The 16,055-nt window shown below is 37.8% G+C and overlaps 1 protein-coding gene and 1 pseudogene across 2 annotated transcripts; both read left to right on the top strand.

The window, feature by feature from the left end:
* Positions 1-757: 757 nt before the first annotated feature.
* LOC112291892 (SKP1-like protein 1A) lies at positions 758-1,910 on the top strand (annotated as a pseudogene). The gene is made up of 2 exons (XR_016506379.1): positions 758-1,270; positions 1,629-1,910. The product of XR_016506379.1 is annotated as an SKP1-like protein 1A (transcript).
* A 10,795-nt stretch (positions 1,911-12,705) lies between these two features.
* Positions 12,706-14,181, top strand: LOC112291176 (expansin-A14). Its single transcript, XM_024538272.3, has one exon. The coding sequence runs from the start codon at positions 13,031-13,033 to the stop codon at positions 13,814-13,816; it is 786 nt and encodes a 261-aa protein (XP_024394040.1). The 5' UTR covers positions 12,706-13,030; the 3' UTR covers positions 13,817-14,181.
* The last annotated feature ends 1,874 nt before the right edge of the window (positions 14,182-16,055 follow it).

Here is a 16,055-nt window from a genome sequence, read left to right on the forward strand (position 1 = left end):
GGTGGCTATGGATTCGTGGAGTATTTTAGGGCTTTGTCCCAAGAAGTTCGATTAGAGCGTTTAAAACTAGAGAAGTGAGGGATCTATGCGGAACGCAAATATTTCACGAGTTTGCGCCTCGTGAGTTGATTGCTTGTGGTTGGATGTTGAGGGGGTTGTTTTGGTGACTTGGAGATTAAGGACCATGGTAGTTGTGCACACCTGGAATACGCGCTCTATTGCTAGGGTTGCCATTGACTTGCACCCATAATTTGGGCAAATTGAGATGTGATTTTGTGGGTTTACTTGTTGGAGCAGCCTAATCGACAGGCTTGATTACTGAATTTTATGGGGGTTGTGCCTTGATTTTGAAAAGAAAGGGTTATTAGTCAACTAATAGTTCTACTCATCGCATTTGAATACCTTGTTCTTAAAGTATTGTAATGCGATCATGTGGTATTATGGCTATTCTGCAGGAAATAAAAGTCATAGTTGCTAGGACACACTCTGTGCTTTCTGTATCTAAGTTGAACGCTCAAGTTGCAAGTCGATTGATTTGTCTAAATTTCTTTTTGGGGGTTTACTTCTCTTCTTAGTTATATAGAGTAAGCAATATTATAAAACATGTGTTAAGATGACTTTTCAGCAGCACTCTCTTATTGTCTATATTGCGTCAATACTTAACTTCACTATTTTGCTGGTCTTAGTTGGTCTATGTAGCTTTTGAATGCTTTTGGTGTCTAGAATTGCAGACCTACCTTGTTTATGGTTGTGTTCTGGGTTAGTTCGACTTCTTGCAAAATCACTCTTCTTTTGTTTGATCTTAAATCTTACAAATGTAGCCTTGTAATCTAGATTTATCTCTGAATTGTTCTCAATTCTTTGTGCGGAACTTCTGAATAGATGGCGTAGGGTTAGCCATGAATGATTTCACATGTAACATCTTATCGTTTTATGCAAGAGTTTTCCAAAGAATGTTTGATCATGGGGGACAAGAAAGTTGTCAAGTTGAAGAGTTTTGGTGGAGATATTTTTGAGGTGGACAAAGCTGTAGCGCTTGAATCACAAGCAATAAGAAACATGATTGAAGACACCAGCAAAGATGCCCCTATTCCATTGCCGAACGTCTCGAGCAAGATATTGGCAAAGGTGATCGAATACTACAAGTAGCATGTGGACAATCAGAAGAATGGCGAGGACAAGCAAACTTCCCCCAAAGATGAGATCAAATCGTGGGATGCCAATTTTGTGAAGGTTGATCAAGCGACTCTATTTGACTTCATACTGGTATGCAATACTTCATTATTTGTCTAGTCTTTTGAGCGATGTATTAGGGCTCAGTGTGTCACAGATAAATTCTCAAGGCTTGTTTTGTCGACCTGCAACTTTTAACTGTAGATGAAATTCATTTTCGTATTTCAAGATATCAATGACTTTTTACAGCGGCTAGATTGATTTATTTTCCTCTGTTTTGTTTTGATTGATTTTTACGGAAGAATCTTTCACTAAATCCAATTCTCTTTCATGGTTTTTCCTGCATTTCTCCTTTGTACAATTGTCATGGATGCTCTTTCTTGGCGTATTTACTTGAAGATGTTACTTCAAATTAGGTTTGCTAACATCGTCTATGTTTTGTCACGATCAAGCAGCCAACTACTTGAATATCAAGAACTTGTTGGATTTGACCTGTCAGACTGTTGTAGATATGATCAAGGATAAGACACCTGAAGCGATCCGAAAGACCTTCAACATCGAGAACGATTTCACTTAGCAGGAAGAAGAGGAAGTCCGACACAAAAATTAGTGGGCCTTCAAGTAAACATGTTTATTCTCAGACCCTCAACAAGATTCGATCTTTAGTTTTGGCTGCTTTTGGAACTTGAACTTTTGCTTACTGCTAAGTCGCAAGGCTAGAATTTTCTCTTTACATACCCCAAGTTTTTCACAAAATAATCTGTTTGAATACTGAACATGTCACATGCAGTAAGTGTTGTAGAAAGTGGGGGTGATGTTAATCAAGTGTTCATTTAGTCAATAAATATTACCACATTGTAGGATATATTCTCAAAATGTCCGATCTATCAGAAGAGTTCAGCTGTTTATAATGGACGTAACTGAGTAACCAAATTTGTGAGGCCTTCTGATTCTTAATCTGAGACACGTCAAATGAGCAATGAAGAAATGAGACGTCTGCGAGGTTCCACTTACCCTGTGACATGAAACAACCCTTCAGTTATAAAACCTAAAAGGAATAATTTTAGATTTGTACTAGTTTGCATAGTAGGTTAGGACCTACGCAAAGATGCAAAGAATACCTGGATCAATGTCCTCATGAGTCCTCGCCCGTTGATAATGCAATTCCACCATCCATGGATATATTGCTACAAATAGTCAAGTTCACGGTAAGTAATAGTCATGTACCTTCTACTTCCGATCCACGTGCTCGGAAGGACGGTGAATCAGGAAGGAGTTAATCACCACAAATGGTAAACTTATTTTCATTAGCCACTCGTTTTGCAGGGTCAGAAGATACTTGACAAGAAAAAACTTCATTAATTTTCTTATGTACCCAGAACGGTGTATACCCAGTGCCTTTGCAACAGTTACACGGCACCTTACGTTCTTATTCACTATGTGCAAGGTGGATTTAAGAGCAGAGAAACCACAAACTATATAATTCACAAGGTGGAACTCTTGAAGTTCACTTGAACATTTGTGCTTGGTGTGTTCTTGGAAATCTAGGAATTTTGTCACTTTCTCTTGAATGTTTCATAGTTAGTAGATTGGTTTCTTATTTTTGTCACATATAAAATTTTGTAGTATTTTATCATATTCTATCACTTTTATAACTTTTCTTCAAAAATAGTGTTGCATTGAATCTATATGGTCAAAAATTCACATGAAAATGGACTACACAATAACAAAGATATTTTTTGATAAGTCTAATTTTTATTTTAGATTGTAAAATGATGTCAAAAATGAATTTAATTCCATCATACAAAAGAAAGACTTGTATAAGAATATCCAATCATTAAATTTAAGACCTTAGAAAATAAAATTTCAAGTAGTGATACAAAAAAGAACATTTAATAAAATTCTAATAAAAGTTTCAATTCAATTTTTGAATCTAATATATATATATATATATATATATATATATGAGTTAATTTAAGTGTATATGTTTTTAAATTAGGATCCAAATTCTAATAATATGTTTTGAAACAATTCGACTATCCCACAAAATAATCTCATTGTGAGTACAATAATGTACAATACTCTAATCTATATATTTATTTTTATTTATTTATTATTATATTGATAACTAATACTTCAAACTCTTATTTTATTTTTAAAAATTTTAAATCTATATAATATTTTATCTTGTAATTATTGTCATTTTTTAGACTTATTCCTAATATTTCTCCTAAGATAGTCGTCACATATAAGATGATCTTCCAAAAGTTGTTTGAAAGAAATTTAAAAGAAATCTAAATTTGGTATTTTAAAAGCACCATTTTATTATACAAATTTGAGATCAAACTTCAAATCTTATGATTGGAACGTCCATATATTAAAAGGAGTTGTATATGGTTATTAAATCAAAGTCGTTTGCATTATTTTAAAATATTGATTTAAAATAAAATGATCTTTCTAGATAATTTTTTTAAAAAAAATTAATTATTTAATTAATTTTAAAAATAATTCTAGTGAAGTAAAAAAAATTTTAGAAGGGAAAATATATATATATATATATATATATATATATATATATTATTTTTTTAAATAAAAAAAAGATAGAAAAATCTCGTAGTTGTTGTATTATTATCACGGCCATAATCATGTAAGCTAATAATTACATATACAAATAGGTAGAAAAAAGCAAATGTAGGTAAAAGTAAGTTAATTCTATAATATTTAATATGCAAGCTTCTTAGAAGCTTCTTAGACGCTGCTTTGACTTCATAGGTGTCTTTAATTGACTTTTTGGATTAGAAACGTGGTCAACAAGTTGGCCATGTGCCACACATGTTGTTAGCTTGAAGATCAAGCTAACTATGTGGCCCACATGTAGAAAAACTTGCCTTGTAAGTCAAGGCATGTGTCCTACAAAGTCAACACATATTGGAGGTCCTATAGAACGTCGCCACGTAGCCCCTAGTTAGATAGTATATATAGAGACAAGAGTGAAGGCTTCTTCACTCTTGTCAACTCCTTTCTTGCTTCTAGTCTAGTTTCAAGGATCTCTAGTTTTCTTGTCTTTTGGCAATAGCCATTCCAATTTCTTATTCAATATATATACTTATTTATATATATTTTGTTACTTCTCTTTGAGTGAAGGCTCACTTGTCTGAATTATTTTTTCATCGAGTTCTTGTCCTTGACAGATTGACAAGAGTACACCTACAATATCAGAGCTTTGTCTAATCTTGATTAAGAGTGGATTATCCCTTTTTCTTGATAAGATATAAGCATATTAGAAGTTGCGGATTACCCTCTTTTACACTGATATTGTCCTTATCATTTTCTTTGTCCTCAAGTCCTCTCTTCTATTTGTCTTGAGCGATATTAGACATTTTCTCTCTTCTAAGTGTTATCATGGCAGAACTTTTCGAAATGAAGAGTGCAATAGCACAAATGCAAGAGCAATTGAGGGAGTTAATGCTTGCGATGCATCAACTCAATTTACTACCACAAGGAGCAACAAGATTGGCAAGAAATGAAGATATAAAAATGGTTGGAGCTGCTTTAACATCTGCACCAAACCATGTCCTTTCTCCTATGGTGGAACGCCCTTTAAATGTTAGAGGACCAAGAATTGTCCTACCCGAGAAGTTTGATGGCACCAGATCCAAGTTTCGAGGATTTATCAATCAAGTGCAACTGATGATTGAACTTCAACCCCAAAGCTATCCAACTCCAGGATCACAAGTTAGATTCATTGGTACGCTTCTTTCAGGTTCGGCACTATCGTGGTTTTCATCTTTTCTTGAACGACGAGATCCAATATTAGATAATCTAGAGGCTTTTTTGGCGGAGTTTCGATCCATGTATGGAGAACATGATGCAATTCGTGTTGCAACCAATAAGATCTGTATATTACGACAAGGCAATCGATCAATAACGTTATATGCTTCACAATTTTGACAACTTGCAACTGATATCAAGTGGGATGATGCTGCACTTATTAGCTAATTTCTCTATGGATTACAATATGAGATAAAAAAATTAATGCTCAACTTACCTGATCCTCAAACATTGAGTCAAGCAATTGACTTTGCTATGAAGTATGACAATCGCCTTTTAGAATTTCGATCTCAGAACCGTACAAGTGGACCTCAACGTTACTATAATTCAATGGCAACACCAACACCTCTTCAATACATACATTCGGAAGTAGAGGATATGCAAATTGATGCAGTACGTTTCAAACCTCTTACTCAGCAAAAAAAGACTCGTCGTCGTCAAGAAGGATTATGTTTATATTGTGGAGAACCAAAGCACACTGCTCAACATTGTCCAAAGAAACGACGCAATCACAAAATGAGGAGTATGGCTGTGAAAGAAGACAATATGTCAGAAAACGAGTTTGTCCAGCTACAATAGGGACCGTGCGGCTGGAACCTTGCACAACATCTAATAAAGGTCCTATTCTCTCCTCAGAGCCCTCTCCTTATTTTACATTAAATGTTATTTTAGGACCTAAACATTACAAAGTCTCTGCCTTGTTAGATTCAGGAGCCTCAACGTGTTTTTTAGATGAAGAATTTACTAAAAGACATAGCATATCTTTAGTAAAGAAAACTAAACATGTTCATGTAGAAGTCATAGATGGTCGTCCATTGTCTTCTGGAGATATTACTCACGAAATCCTTCCTATAGAAGTAATAATCAATGGTCATAATAGTTTTGTAGTATTTAATATTATTAGATCTATCTCTAATCCAGTCATTTTAGGTTTATCGTCGTTAGAAAAATACAACCTTCAAATAGATTGGATTTCTCGAACTCTTACTTTCTCTAAAAGTATAACTAATAGTGTAGTTAATCAAGTAGAGAGTCATAAGTCCAATTCAATTAAATCCGTATTTATAGGTGCAAAAGCTTTTTTGCATGCTGCTATGAAAGAATCATCATACAATATTTATGCTACACCCGTTTCTACTGGTGAAAAGACCTCAAGTGGCATTCTAAGCCAATATCAAGAATTTCAAGATGTATTTGAAAAAAAGAATGCGGATACACTCCCGGAACATCGTCCCTATGATTGCTCAATTAACCTTCAAGAAGGAGCACAACCGCCATTTGGACCAATCTATAGTTTATCACAAAATGAGTTGGCTGAACTCAAGGAGTATATTGAAGAAAATCTAGCCAAGAATTTCATACGCCATTCTAAATCTCCAGCAAGAGCTCCAATTCTATTTGTGAAGAAAAAAGATGGATCATTGCGGATGTGAGTTGATTATCGAGGACTCAACAAGATTACCATCAAAAATAGGTATCCACTACCTTTAATATCTGGACTTCTTAATCAACTAAATCAAGCTAAGATCTATAAAAAAATAGATCTTCGGGGAGCATACAATCTAGTACGCATCAAAGAAGGAGATGAATGGAAGACTACGTTTCGAACTAGGTATGGACATTTTGAATACAATGTCATGCCTTTTGGACTTACAAATGCACAAGCAGCTTTTCAACATCTAATGAATGATGTTTTTTGAGAGTTTTTGGACGATTTTGTGGTATGTTATCTAGACGACATCTTGATCTATTCTAAGAATCCAGAAGAACATGAACTTCATGTTCGTCATGTGTTACAAAAATTAAGAGATGCAAAACTCTATGCCAAGATAAAAAAAAGTGTGTATTCCACACTACTCAAGTCGATTTCTTAGGTTACATCATTTCAAATGATGGACTTATGATGAATCCTAAGAAAGTTCAAACTATTATAGACTCGAAGATCCCAAAAATGGTAAGAGATGTCCAATGTTTTTTGGGATTTGCCAACTACTATCGGATCTTCATCAAAGACTTCTCTCGAGTTGCAGCTCCACTTACACGTTTGACTTGTAAAGACAAACTCCAATGGAATCAAGAAGCGGAAGTTGCTTTTGAATCTTTGAAGACAACGTTTGTTTCCGCACCAATCTTGTATCGAGTTGATTTTTCCAAAGCATTCTTTATGGAAACAGATGCATCGGACTTTGCTCTGGATGTGGTTTTATCACAAATGGGAACAGATGACAAACTTCATCCAGTAGCCTTTCATTCAAGAAAATTCTCAGCAGCAAAAATCAATTATGAGATCCACGACAAAGAACTTCTTGCAATTGTGGATTCTTTTCAAGAATGGCGTCATTATCTAGAAGGCGCTTCTAGTCCAATCACCGTATATACGGATCACAAGAACCTCGAATATTTTATGTGAGCACACGTATTAAATCATCGCCAAGCTCGTTGGAGCATGTCTTTATCAAGATTCGAGTTCATCATCACTTATCGGCCACGAAAACAACAAGGTTTATCCGATGCCTTGTCTAGACGTTCTTATCTTGCACCAAAAGAAGGAGATGTAACTTTTGAGCGACAAAGAATGGTTCTCTTGAAGCCGGAGCAATTTCATCTTTGAGCAATAAAATCAACATTGATTGTTGATTTAACTTTTCTTAAGCAAGTCCAGTTAAGTATGTCTTCAGACCCTCTTGTTCATGATATCAAGAATAATTCTTCTAAATCTCATGATCCTTCTAAATTTGAATTCAAGAACAACCTACTCTATTTTGAAGGACGTCTATATGTTCCAGAAGGAGAAGCATGTTTACGTGTTCTTCAAGCTCATCACGACTTCCCAACAGCAGGACATTTTGGATATAATAAGACTTTAGAGCTGATATCTAGGGATTTTTGGTGGCCTCAAATGTGGAAAGCAGTTAAAGATTTTGTACAATCATGTGATGTTTGTTCAAGATCGAAAACTCCTCATCATTGACCTTTTGGACTTTTTCAGCCATTACCCATTCCAGAACAACCATGGTCTTCTGTTTCTATGGACTTCATGACAGATCTTCCAATCTCAGGTTCTTATGACTCTATATTCGTGATAGTAGATCGTTTTACCAAGATGGCACATTTTGTACCATGTACAAAATCTATCACAGGTGAAGAAACAGCTAAGCTCTTTCTTGACAATATCTATCGCTATCATGGATTACCCAAGGATATTATATCAAATAAGAGAACTCAATTTGTATCAAGATTTTGGCGGACTCTTTTCAAGATTCTTAAAGTAGATATAAAACTATCTTTGATATTCCATCCTCAAATTGATGGACAAACGGAGTGTGATAATCAAGTTTTGGAGCAATATTTAAGATGTACCATTAATTACCAACAAGATGATTAGACAACTCTTTTGCCATTGGCAGAGTTTGCTTACAATAACACAGTACATTCTTCTACAAAACAAACACCTTTCTTTGCTAATTATGGTTATCATCCACGACTTGATACTTTTGACTTTTCAAAAGTTGATAATCCTTCTGCGAAAGATTTGGCAGTTCATTTATCAGAGCTACATGCAACGATGAAGGCGCAGTTAAAAGAGGCTCAAGAATAACAAAAAGTCAATGCGGATGTCTATCGAAAGGAACAACCATCATTCATCTTGGGTGATAAGATATGGCTACTTCGTCACAATATCAAGACCACTCGTCTTTGTGACAAGTTGGACTATCGAAGGCTGGGACCATTTTCTATTTCTGTACAAATCAATTCAGTTGCATATCATTTACATCTACCGGAGTCAATGAAAATCCATCCAGTATTCCACGTGTCTCTTCTTGAACCATACAAGACAGTGGACATACCAAGAAGATGACAAGCTCCACCTCCTCCTATAGAAGTGGACAATAATGAAGAGTTTGAAGTAGAAGAAGTCTTAGATTCAAGGTGACGCCAAAATAAATTAGAATATCTTGTCCATTAGCGCGGATATGGTATTAGTGAACGCACATGGGAGCCAATAAAGAATCTTGCAAATGCAGCAAAGGCGGTGGAGGCTTTTTATCGACGACATCGATCAAAATCAAGATGAAAACCTTCTTTATAAAAGAAACAACATCTAGGCAAGATAACAATCTACTTTCAATTCTTGTTCGTAGCTTCATTGTAGTAGTGATGCTCAGGAGATGGAGAACCAACAACCAGCAGATTCAACTCAAGAGCCTTCATTTGTTGACTTGTCGGACGAGACATTATGATTGTCACAACCTTCAAGACGACGTAATCGAGATGAAGATCTTAAAGAACGACATGTTCTTCCTTGAATAGATGGTGAGATACAACGCGTTTGGTATCACGATTTGGGAAGGGACTCCCGATGTTTGGTGATTTTGCTAGAGGTAGGAACAACTCCTGATGGTGTTCCAAATATTCTATTCGAAGGAAGTTACGAAGGCCTCAACAATGATCAAATAACTGGGTGGTCTTCCCGCCCTGGTATGGGACACTACCGATGGTTGAGAGGTCCTATCAATCATCTTCGAAGAGAACAAAGATCAGAGTATGTGGCGAATACAATTCGTCGCATCATAGATTTTCTCAACATATGATGACCGCTTCTCATGGAACTCGTCTCTAGAAGGGGGGGTAATGTCACGGCCATAATCATGTAAGCTAACAATTACATATACAAATAGGTAGAAGTAAGTAAAAGTAGGTAAAAGTAAGTTAATTCTATAATATTTAATATGGAAGCTTTTTAGAAGCTTTCTAGATGCTGCTTTGACTTCATAGGTGTCTTTAATTGACTTTTTGGATTAGAAACGTGGTCAACAAGTTGGCCATGTGCCACACATGTTGTTAGCTTAAAGATCAAGCTAACTATGTGGCCCACATGTAGAAAAACTTGCCTTGTAAGTCAAGGCATGTGTCCTACAAAATCAACACATATTGGAGGTCCTATAGAACGTCGCCACGTAGCCCCTAGTTAGATAGTATATATAGAGACAAGAGTGAAGGCTTCTTCACTCTTGTCAACTCCTTTCTTGCTTCTAGTCTAGTTTCAAGGGTCTCTAGTTTTCTTGTCTTTTGGCAATAGCCATTCCAATTTCTTTTTCAATATATATACTTGTTTATATATATTTTGTTACCTCTCTTTGAGTGAAGGCTCACTTGTCTAAATTGATTTTTCATCGAGTTCTTGTCCTTGACAATTATCAACTTCAATCTTGTAGGGGTGTGTTTTTACTAAAAAAATTAGAAAGCTACAAAAACTAACTAGATAGATTTTTTTTCATTTAATATAGATTTAGTAGATGTGAATATTTAGTCTTTTTTAAATCCTCAATTTATTTTGTAATATCAAATTAATTCCTTAAGTTTAGAAATTTTTAGTAACTATATTATTATCTTTAATCAATCAAAGATGGTCTAAATCATGTTTTTTATAAACATATAATGCCCTGAGTATAGTTCCTAGTACCAAAAAAATAATCTTTTGAAAGATGTTTCATTTCATTGTATTATATTATATTATTTCTTTGAATACAAATTAAAAAAATTCTATTATCTAAATAAAAGGAACACAATTACTTATATCTTAATACCTACTTGTTGATTAGATATAATAACACTATACACTTGTCTATATTTTGTCTAGTGAAAATGTAAAACTATACACTTGTCTATATTTTGTCTAGTAAAAATGTAAAACTATTGGGATAATAACCTTGTAGTTAAGAATCCTAATTTTTCATTCACAAAACTACTATCTTTGGAATTTAAAATTTTATGAACCGTTTAAAATCCACTCCACATGCTGAAAAAAACTTGTAGTAAAAAACCTATACTAAATTTTGACATTGTTCTTGAATTGTCTTTAATCCCAATCCATATTGATTTTTACACTTAATTATTGCTTAAAATCTCATCATAAAATATTTTTGCATTTGGTTGTGTCCAAATATTCCATAAACAAATTCCATTGATCAGTTTCAAGTTGTAACTCCTCGTTCTGCAATGATTTCCTTTCGACGCAGATGATTCCTTTCCACACCCCTAAGGATTTTCCAACTTGCAGGAGTCAATCGAGGCAAATTAAGGCACTAGGCAAGACATTTTAAGTGAAGGGCATGATCATACACACACCCACAAGACATAATTATCCACAAAGCATATTTCGTGCCGTGATAGATATTCTTCAGGTACGGAACACATGCATTCGATCTCAGCCCCTTCCAATCGATGAATGGATTCCCCGTTCGCCCTGAAGTTTCTTCCTCGTTAATCGGAGTGCCAGATCCACATCAATCGATCAAGCTTAAATAACTGCCCAGTATCAGATTTCTGTCGCCATGAACATAAATGGTGAAGCAGCTGCCTAACAGAATTTATTGCGATTCCTTCTGTTCAGGTTGTCAACTACTGCTACCCGATCACTACCATTACAGACAAATCTAATACCGACCTTGGACTGCATGATCACATTCAGAGCTTGAAAGTCAGATGTTCCTTCACGATGAAAGTCAGATGTTCCTTCACGATCTTCACTATCAGAACCTTTGTGGGTTATCCATCTTCAGCTGTCCACACACACTCCACCCCCAACACCTTCACCCTCTGTGGCTTGCTTTTCTGATCAAGGGCTTCGAAAAGATGAACACCATTGCCATATTCTCAGCCATTCCATCTTAGTTTTTGAATGTCACCTTCAACGTTGTCACTGTGTTTTTGGGTCTTGCATAGATGGACCCATTGGTGGTGGTCCAAGTGACTTTCTGCGCCACAAACGGACCGCTTGAAAGGACAAGCTCCTCTGTGCGAAGTTGTGAATTATGAGCTAGAGCATGAGGGTCACGGCTTTGGCGTAGTTGGTGACTGCTGCTAGGAAGGATGCTCGTGTTGCAACTGCAGAGAGCGCTTCAGCCTGCACAACTGTTGCCATCAGAAGAGCAGGCAAGAGGAGCTTCAACGTGCAGTAAGCGTTGGAAGTACCCCTCACGTTAAACGATTGGTGTCGTCGTCGCAGAAATGAACTGCAGTTCGAGGAATCGAAGTGGGCGTCGGCGGTGTGAGGGGATCCATGCCTTAGATGTGAAAAGAGATTGTTGTAGAAATCGATCACCAGGCTGAACGTGTAACGATTCTGGCGTGATTTGCAGTAGGATTTCAATCGAAACATCACATGCATGAACTCCGCAGAGCCATTCGCGCATCCACGATTCTGGAAAGTTTTACAGCCTTGGAGAATCGCACACGTGGTCGGTTAGGAGGAAACTCTAAATGCGTGAATATCTAGGGGAAAGAATCACCACGTTGATTCATTGGGAACGACCAAGTTTTTTGGTGCAGTTGGGACATAATATGCGTTCATTTCCACGGTGGCGATAATGATGCTCAGAATCAGGATGCGCATCTGCAACGTGACATGCTTTCAGCGGGAAAATGTCCGCCGAGCTCGAGAAATGAGCAACTGATGCGAGACTTCATGCGAGTCTGGTGGTAAGTTCACTATTAAATTTTAGCACCAGCCTACAATATATTGTTGGAGTTATGAACTGCGTTACTATTACAGGGTGTAAGGTAAACCGGAAACCCGCCGGTAAACTAAAAATCAGCCCTTTTTCTCGAGAACAATATGCTCTGTTCAGGTGGAGTTAGTCCGCCCTTGCGATGCCAAGGGTCAGCGGTTTCCTATTCCCAGTGCGCCGTTCCCAACGACTACGGAACGCGCACTTGAGCTATACTGGTTTTTAGAAGAACAAGCTATTCTGGCCAAAAATGCATCGTTGCGTACAAATCTTTTGAAATGCGCATCCCCTAAAAAATGCACTGTTGCGTACAAGTACAACACCAAAGTGTATCCGCAAACTCTCGAATCATATTCCGCACTGCAGACGGTGAGCTTCTCATTCTGCACATGTAGGGCCAGACGTGGGTTTGATCATTTCTTCCTCATGACCGCGTCCCGGAAGCCGGATCCTTAGACCTCGACAGCCTCTGCCACACTCTGGTTCTCATCTGCCCAGGCCAGCTCGAATTCATCATGTCGACTACGAGAGCCTTATCCAGCATGAAACTCGCAGTTTGCATTGCCGCAGTCGCTATTTTGGCACTGAACTCCCTGCCTTCGGTGCTTGGAGCACCATACGGATGGAAGGAGGCGCATATCACGTACTATGGAACAGCTAATGGCGGTGGCACACAGGGAGGCGCATGCGGATATCCGAACACCTTTGCGATGGGATACGGGGTGATGACCGCAGCATTGAGTTATCCTTTGTTCCAGGGCGGAAAGTCTTGCGGGGCGTGTTACCAGCTGAAGTGCAAATGGCTGGCGCCCACTCGCACCGTTCACAACTGGTGCTGGAGCTACAGTCGCACCATCACTATCACTGCAACAAACTCGTGCCCTCCAGGATCGCACGGAGGTTGGTGCGACTGGAAGCCTCACTTCGACTTGCCCATGCCTGCTTTCATGACATTGGCGCGGCGTGAAGGAGGAGTGGCCCCCGTGTACTACAGAAAGGTTCGGTGTGCGAAGCGCGGCGGAATTCGGTTTACCCTTGGCGGCAACCCATACTTCATGATGATCTTGATTCACAACGTGGGAGGTGCAGGCGATTTGAGGGCAGTGAAGATCAAGGGGCGGAACGGATATTGGGTACCAATGTGGCAGAACTGGGGTGCGCTGTGGACATGCAAAACGAAGTTGAGCGGAGCATTGTCTTTCCAGATCACGACGGGCGACGGGCGCACTGTGACGGTTAACAGAGCAGTTGGAGACTACTGGAAGTTTGGACAAACGTGGGAGGGCTCTCAGTTCCGATAGATCGGTCGACATGGAACTGGATCATGAGAACAAGCTCGCTAGCATTGGTCGTTTCGATTGATGGGAACATGGCGACGCTCCTCGGTCCGAGATGTGCATGTCATATGGCCCGTCCGACCGTGCGAAGCAGATCTCGCTTTCTTGATGGACGAGACGACTCCAGTATGAAGTTTGTGGGTCAGTGGTGTCTAGATCTGTTTAAATCGACGTATTCATATATTTCAGGAGTGTAACTTGTTTTAGAATTTGGAACGCCATGTCCTTTGAGCCAGCTAATCGTGCTGGGTGATTGTTATTTGATCTCATATTTGAGAACATCTTTGAGCAATAAAAAGATCAACATCTTCGTCTGATTTAAACATTTACATTTGGTAGCCGAGGAAGCTCCATACATTCTAGCTAGTTTACGCGGATGCCACGATGTTGTCCGTTGCCTCGTTTGCTCAAAGTTGTTCACCTTGAGGCATGAATTGCCCCTTCTGCTCCTTATAGTTACGGTTGCGTTTCAGCAAATCAACCTGAGGCCCATCCACTAGACAAGCGAAAGCACCGCTACTCTCTCAAACCCAGGTGTATATGTTTCATATGAGATTAGAATATCCCTCAAGGCGATTCATGAGAAATCCACAAATGATCTTTTCTGATCCCTGGTTAATATTAATGAATCCTCTATACAAGCTTGTCAGAGTTTTGTTGCAAAATTCCTCAGGGTAATAGGTATTTCACTTGATTCCAAACAAAGGTGGGCATAGATCACAGATTTAACAAACTTGTGAGTTGTTTGGAACCTGCGAGTGTGAGGGTAACATTTCATAGCTACGTGCCCATAAACCAGTTGGATATCTCACCCAAACGTTTCGAGATAGCGACATAAAATCACTGAAAAACGACATTGTCGACGAGGGTTTCATTGTATAGAACATTGTCAAGCATTTGCAGAGACATGCTCTTTGTTTACAAGGTGTGTACTATTTTCCTGGAAGTTGTGGAATATATTCCTTGATGTGCACTAGTAAATACTACCGACAAAATAAGCAGATAATCTGCTTCGACTTTAACATATGAAGGGAAGCAGGGTAAGTTTAATTTTCTTCTGTGAACTTTTATTCGTACAGTCGCAGAGCAAGGTCTGCACAGAATAACAGATTCTATATTTATTTATCTCCTTAGACGCAATTTTTCTTTCATGTTCGACTGCATTCGACATATTCGTTATTGAGTCATTCCTGTCGTTAATTATTGTAACTGAAACCATCACATCGTCTCCTGTGTTAGATTACTAAAGACGACATGGCGTCAAGAAACTCTGCTGCAGAAAGCAACCAACGTGGCTTTGGAACAATTTTGCACTCAAACTCCAGTGCTTGGAATATGGATTAGACAGTCCCGAGGCAACAAAATGGTCAGATCGTTTCATATGACACCAGCATACAAACATACAAACTTTACCCGTGGGTTAATACTAAAATGTTGTGATTGCTCCTAAGAACTGCCATAACTCTCGTTTCACCAACTGCCCCAGGGCTACGATTGCTGGGCTTATGATACATGATTATTGCTATGTGATGTATTTTGCCTAATTACGAAGCGGATTAGGTTACACTTTGATAGTCATAATCATATCAGAAAGAGAAAAGGTAACACGAATCTGTTGGTTTCTGTAGACGTTCCAAATTTGAACTAAGCAAATTTGAACTCAGCAAATTTAGAGCAAATATCTCTTCCCACATTTAAGCTTCTTTGTTGACATCATTTTTTTTGTTATAAAATTAATAATCATTATTGTTGAATGCTAATAATGTGAATAAAAGAACAATCTCATTACAACCAAATTGTATTTAAGATAATATCCATAGCATTTCCAAGAGAAATCTTGTCAGATGAATAATCGCAAACGCCAAATAAATTCTTAAACAACATTATTTTCGGAGTTTTCATAGATTCTAGATCTTAATTTTGCAAATATAGAGACGGATAAAACTGGATATGGATTGAAATTGTTTTGGTTCATGGATCTTTTTCAACCAGGAAAGTTCCTACCCTTGATTGATCGTTGTCACAAAAGAAACGCACGACGTAAGTTAATCTTACGTCAGATTCGTAACCGTTGCATTTATTACTCACACAATATTTACCACAAGATTGCGTATTTCTCTCGTAAACGTCAATCGGTATACTGCATACAATTCCAACCACCGCTGTGCCATACAACAAATTATAAATTTCCAATCTCTGAAAG

The sequence above is a fragment of the Physcomitrium patens genome, chromosome 14, assembly GCF_059467195.1.
Source record: "Physcomitrium patens ecotype Gransden chromosome 14, ASM5946719v1, whole genome shotgun sequence".
In the NCBI taxonomy this organism is placed as follows: Eukaryota; Viridiplantae; Streptophyta; class Bryopsida; order Funariales; family Funariaceae; genus Physcomitrium; species Physcomitrium patens.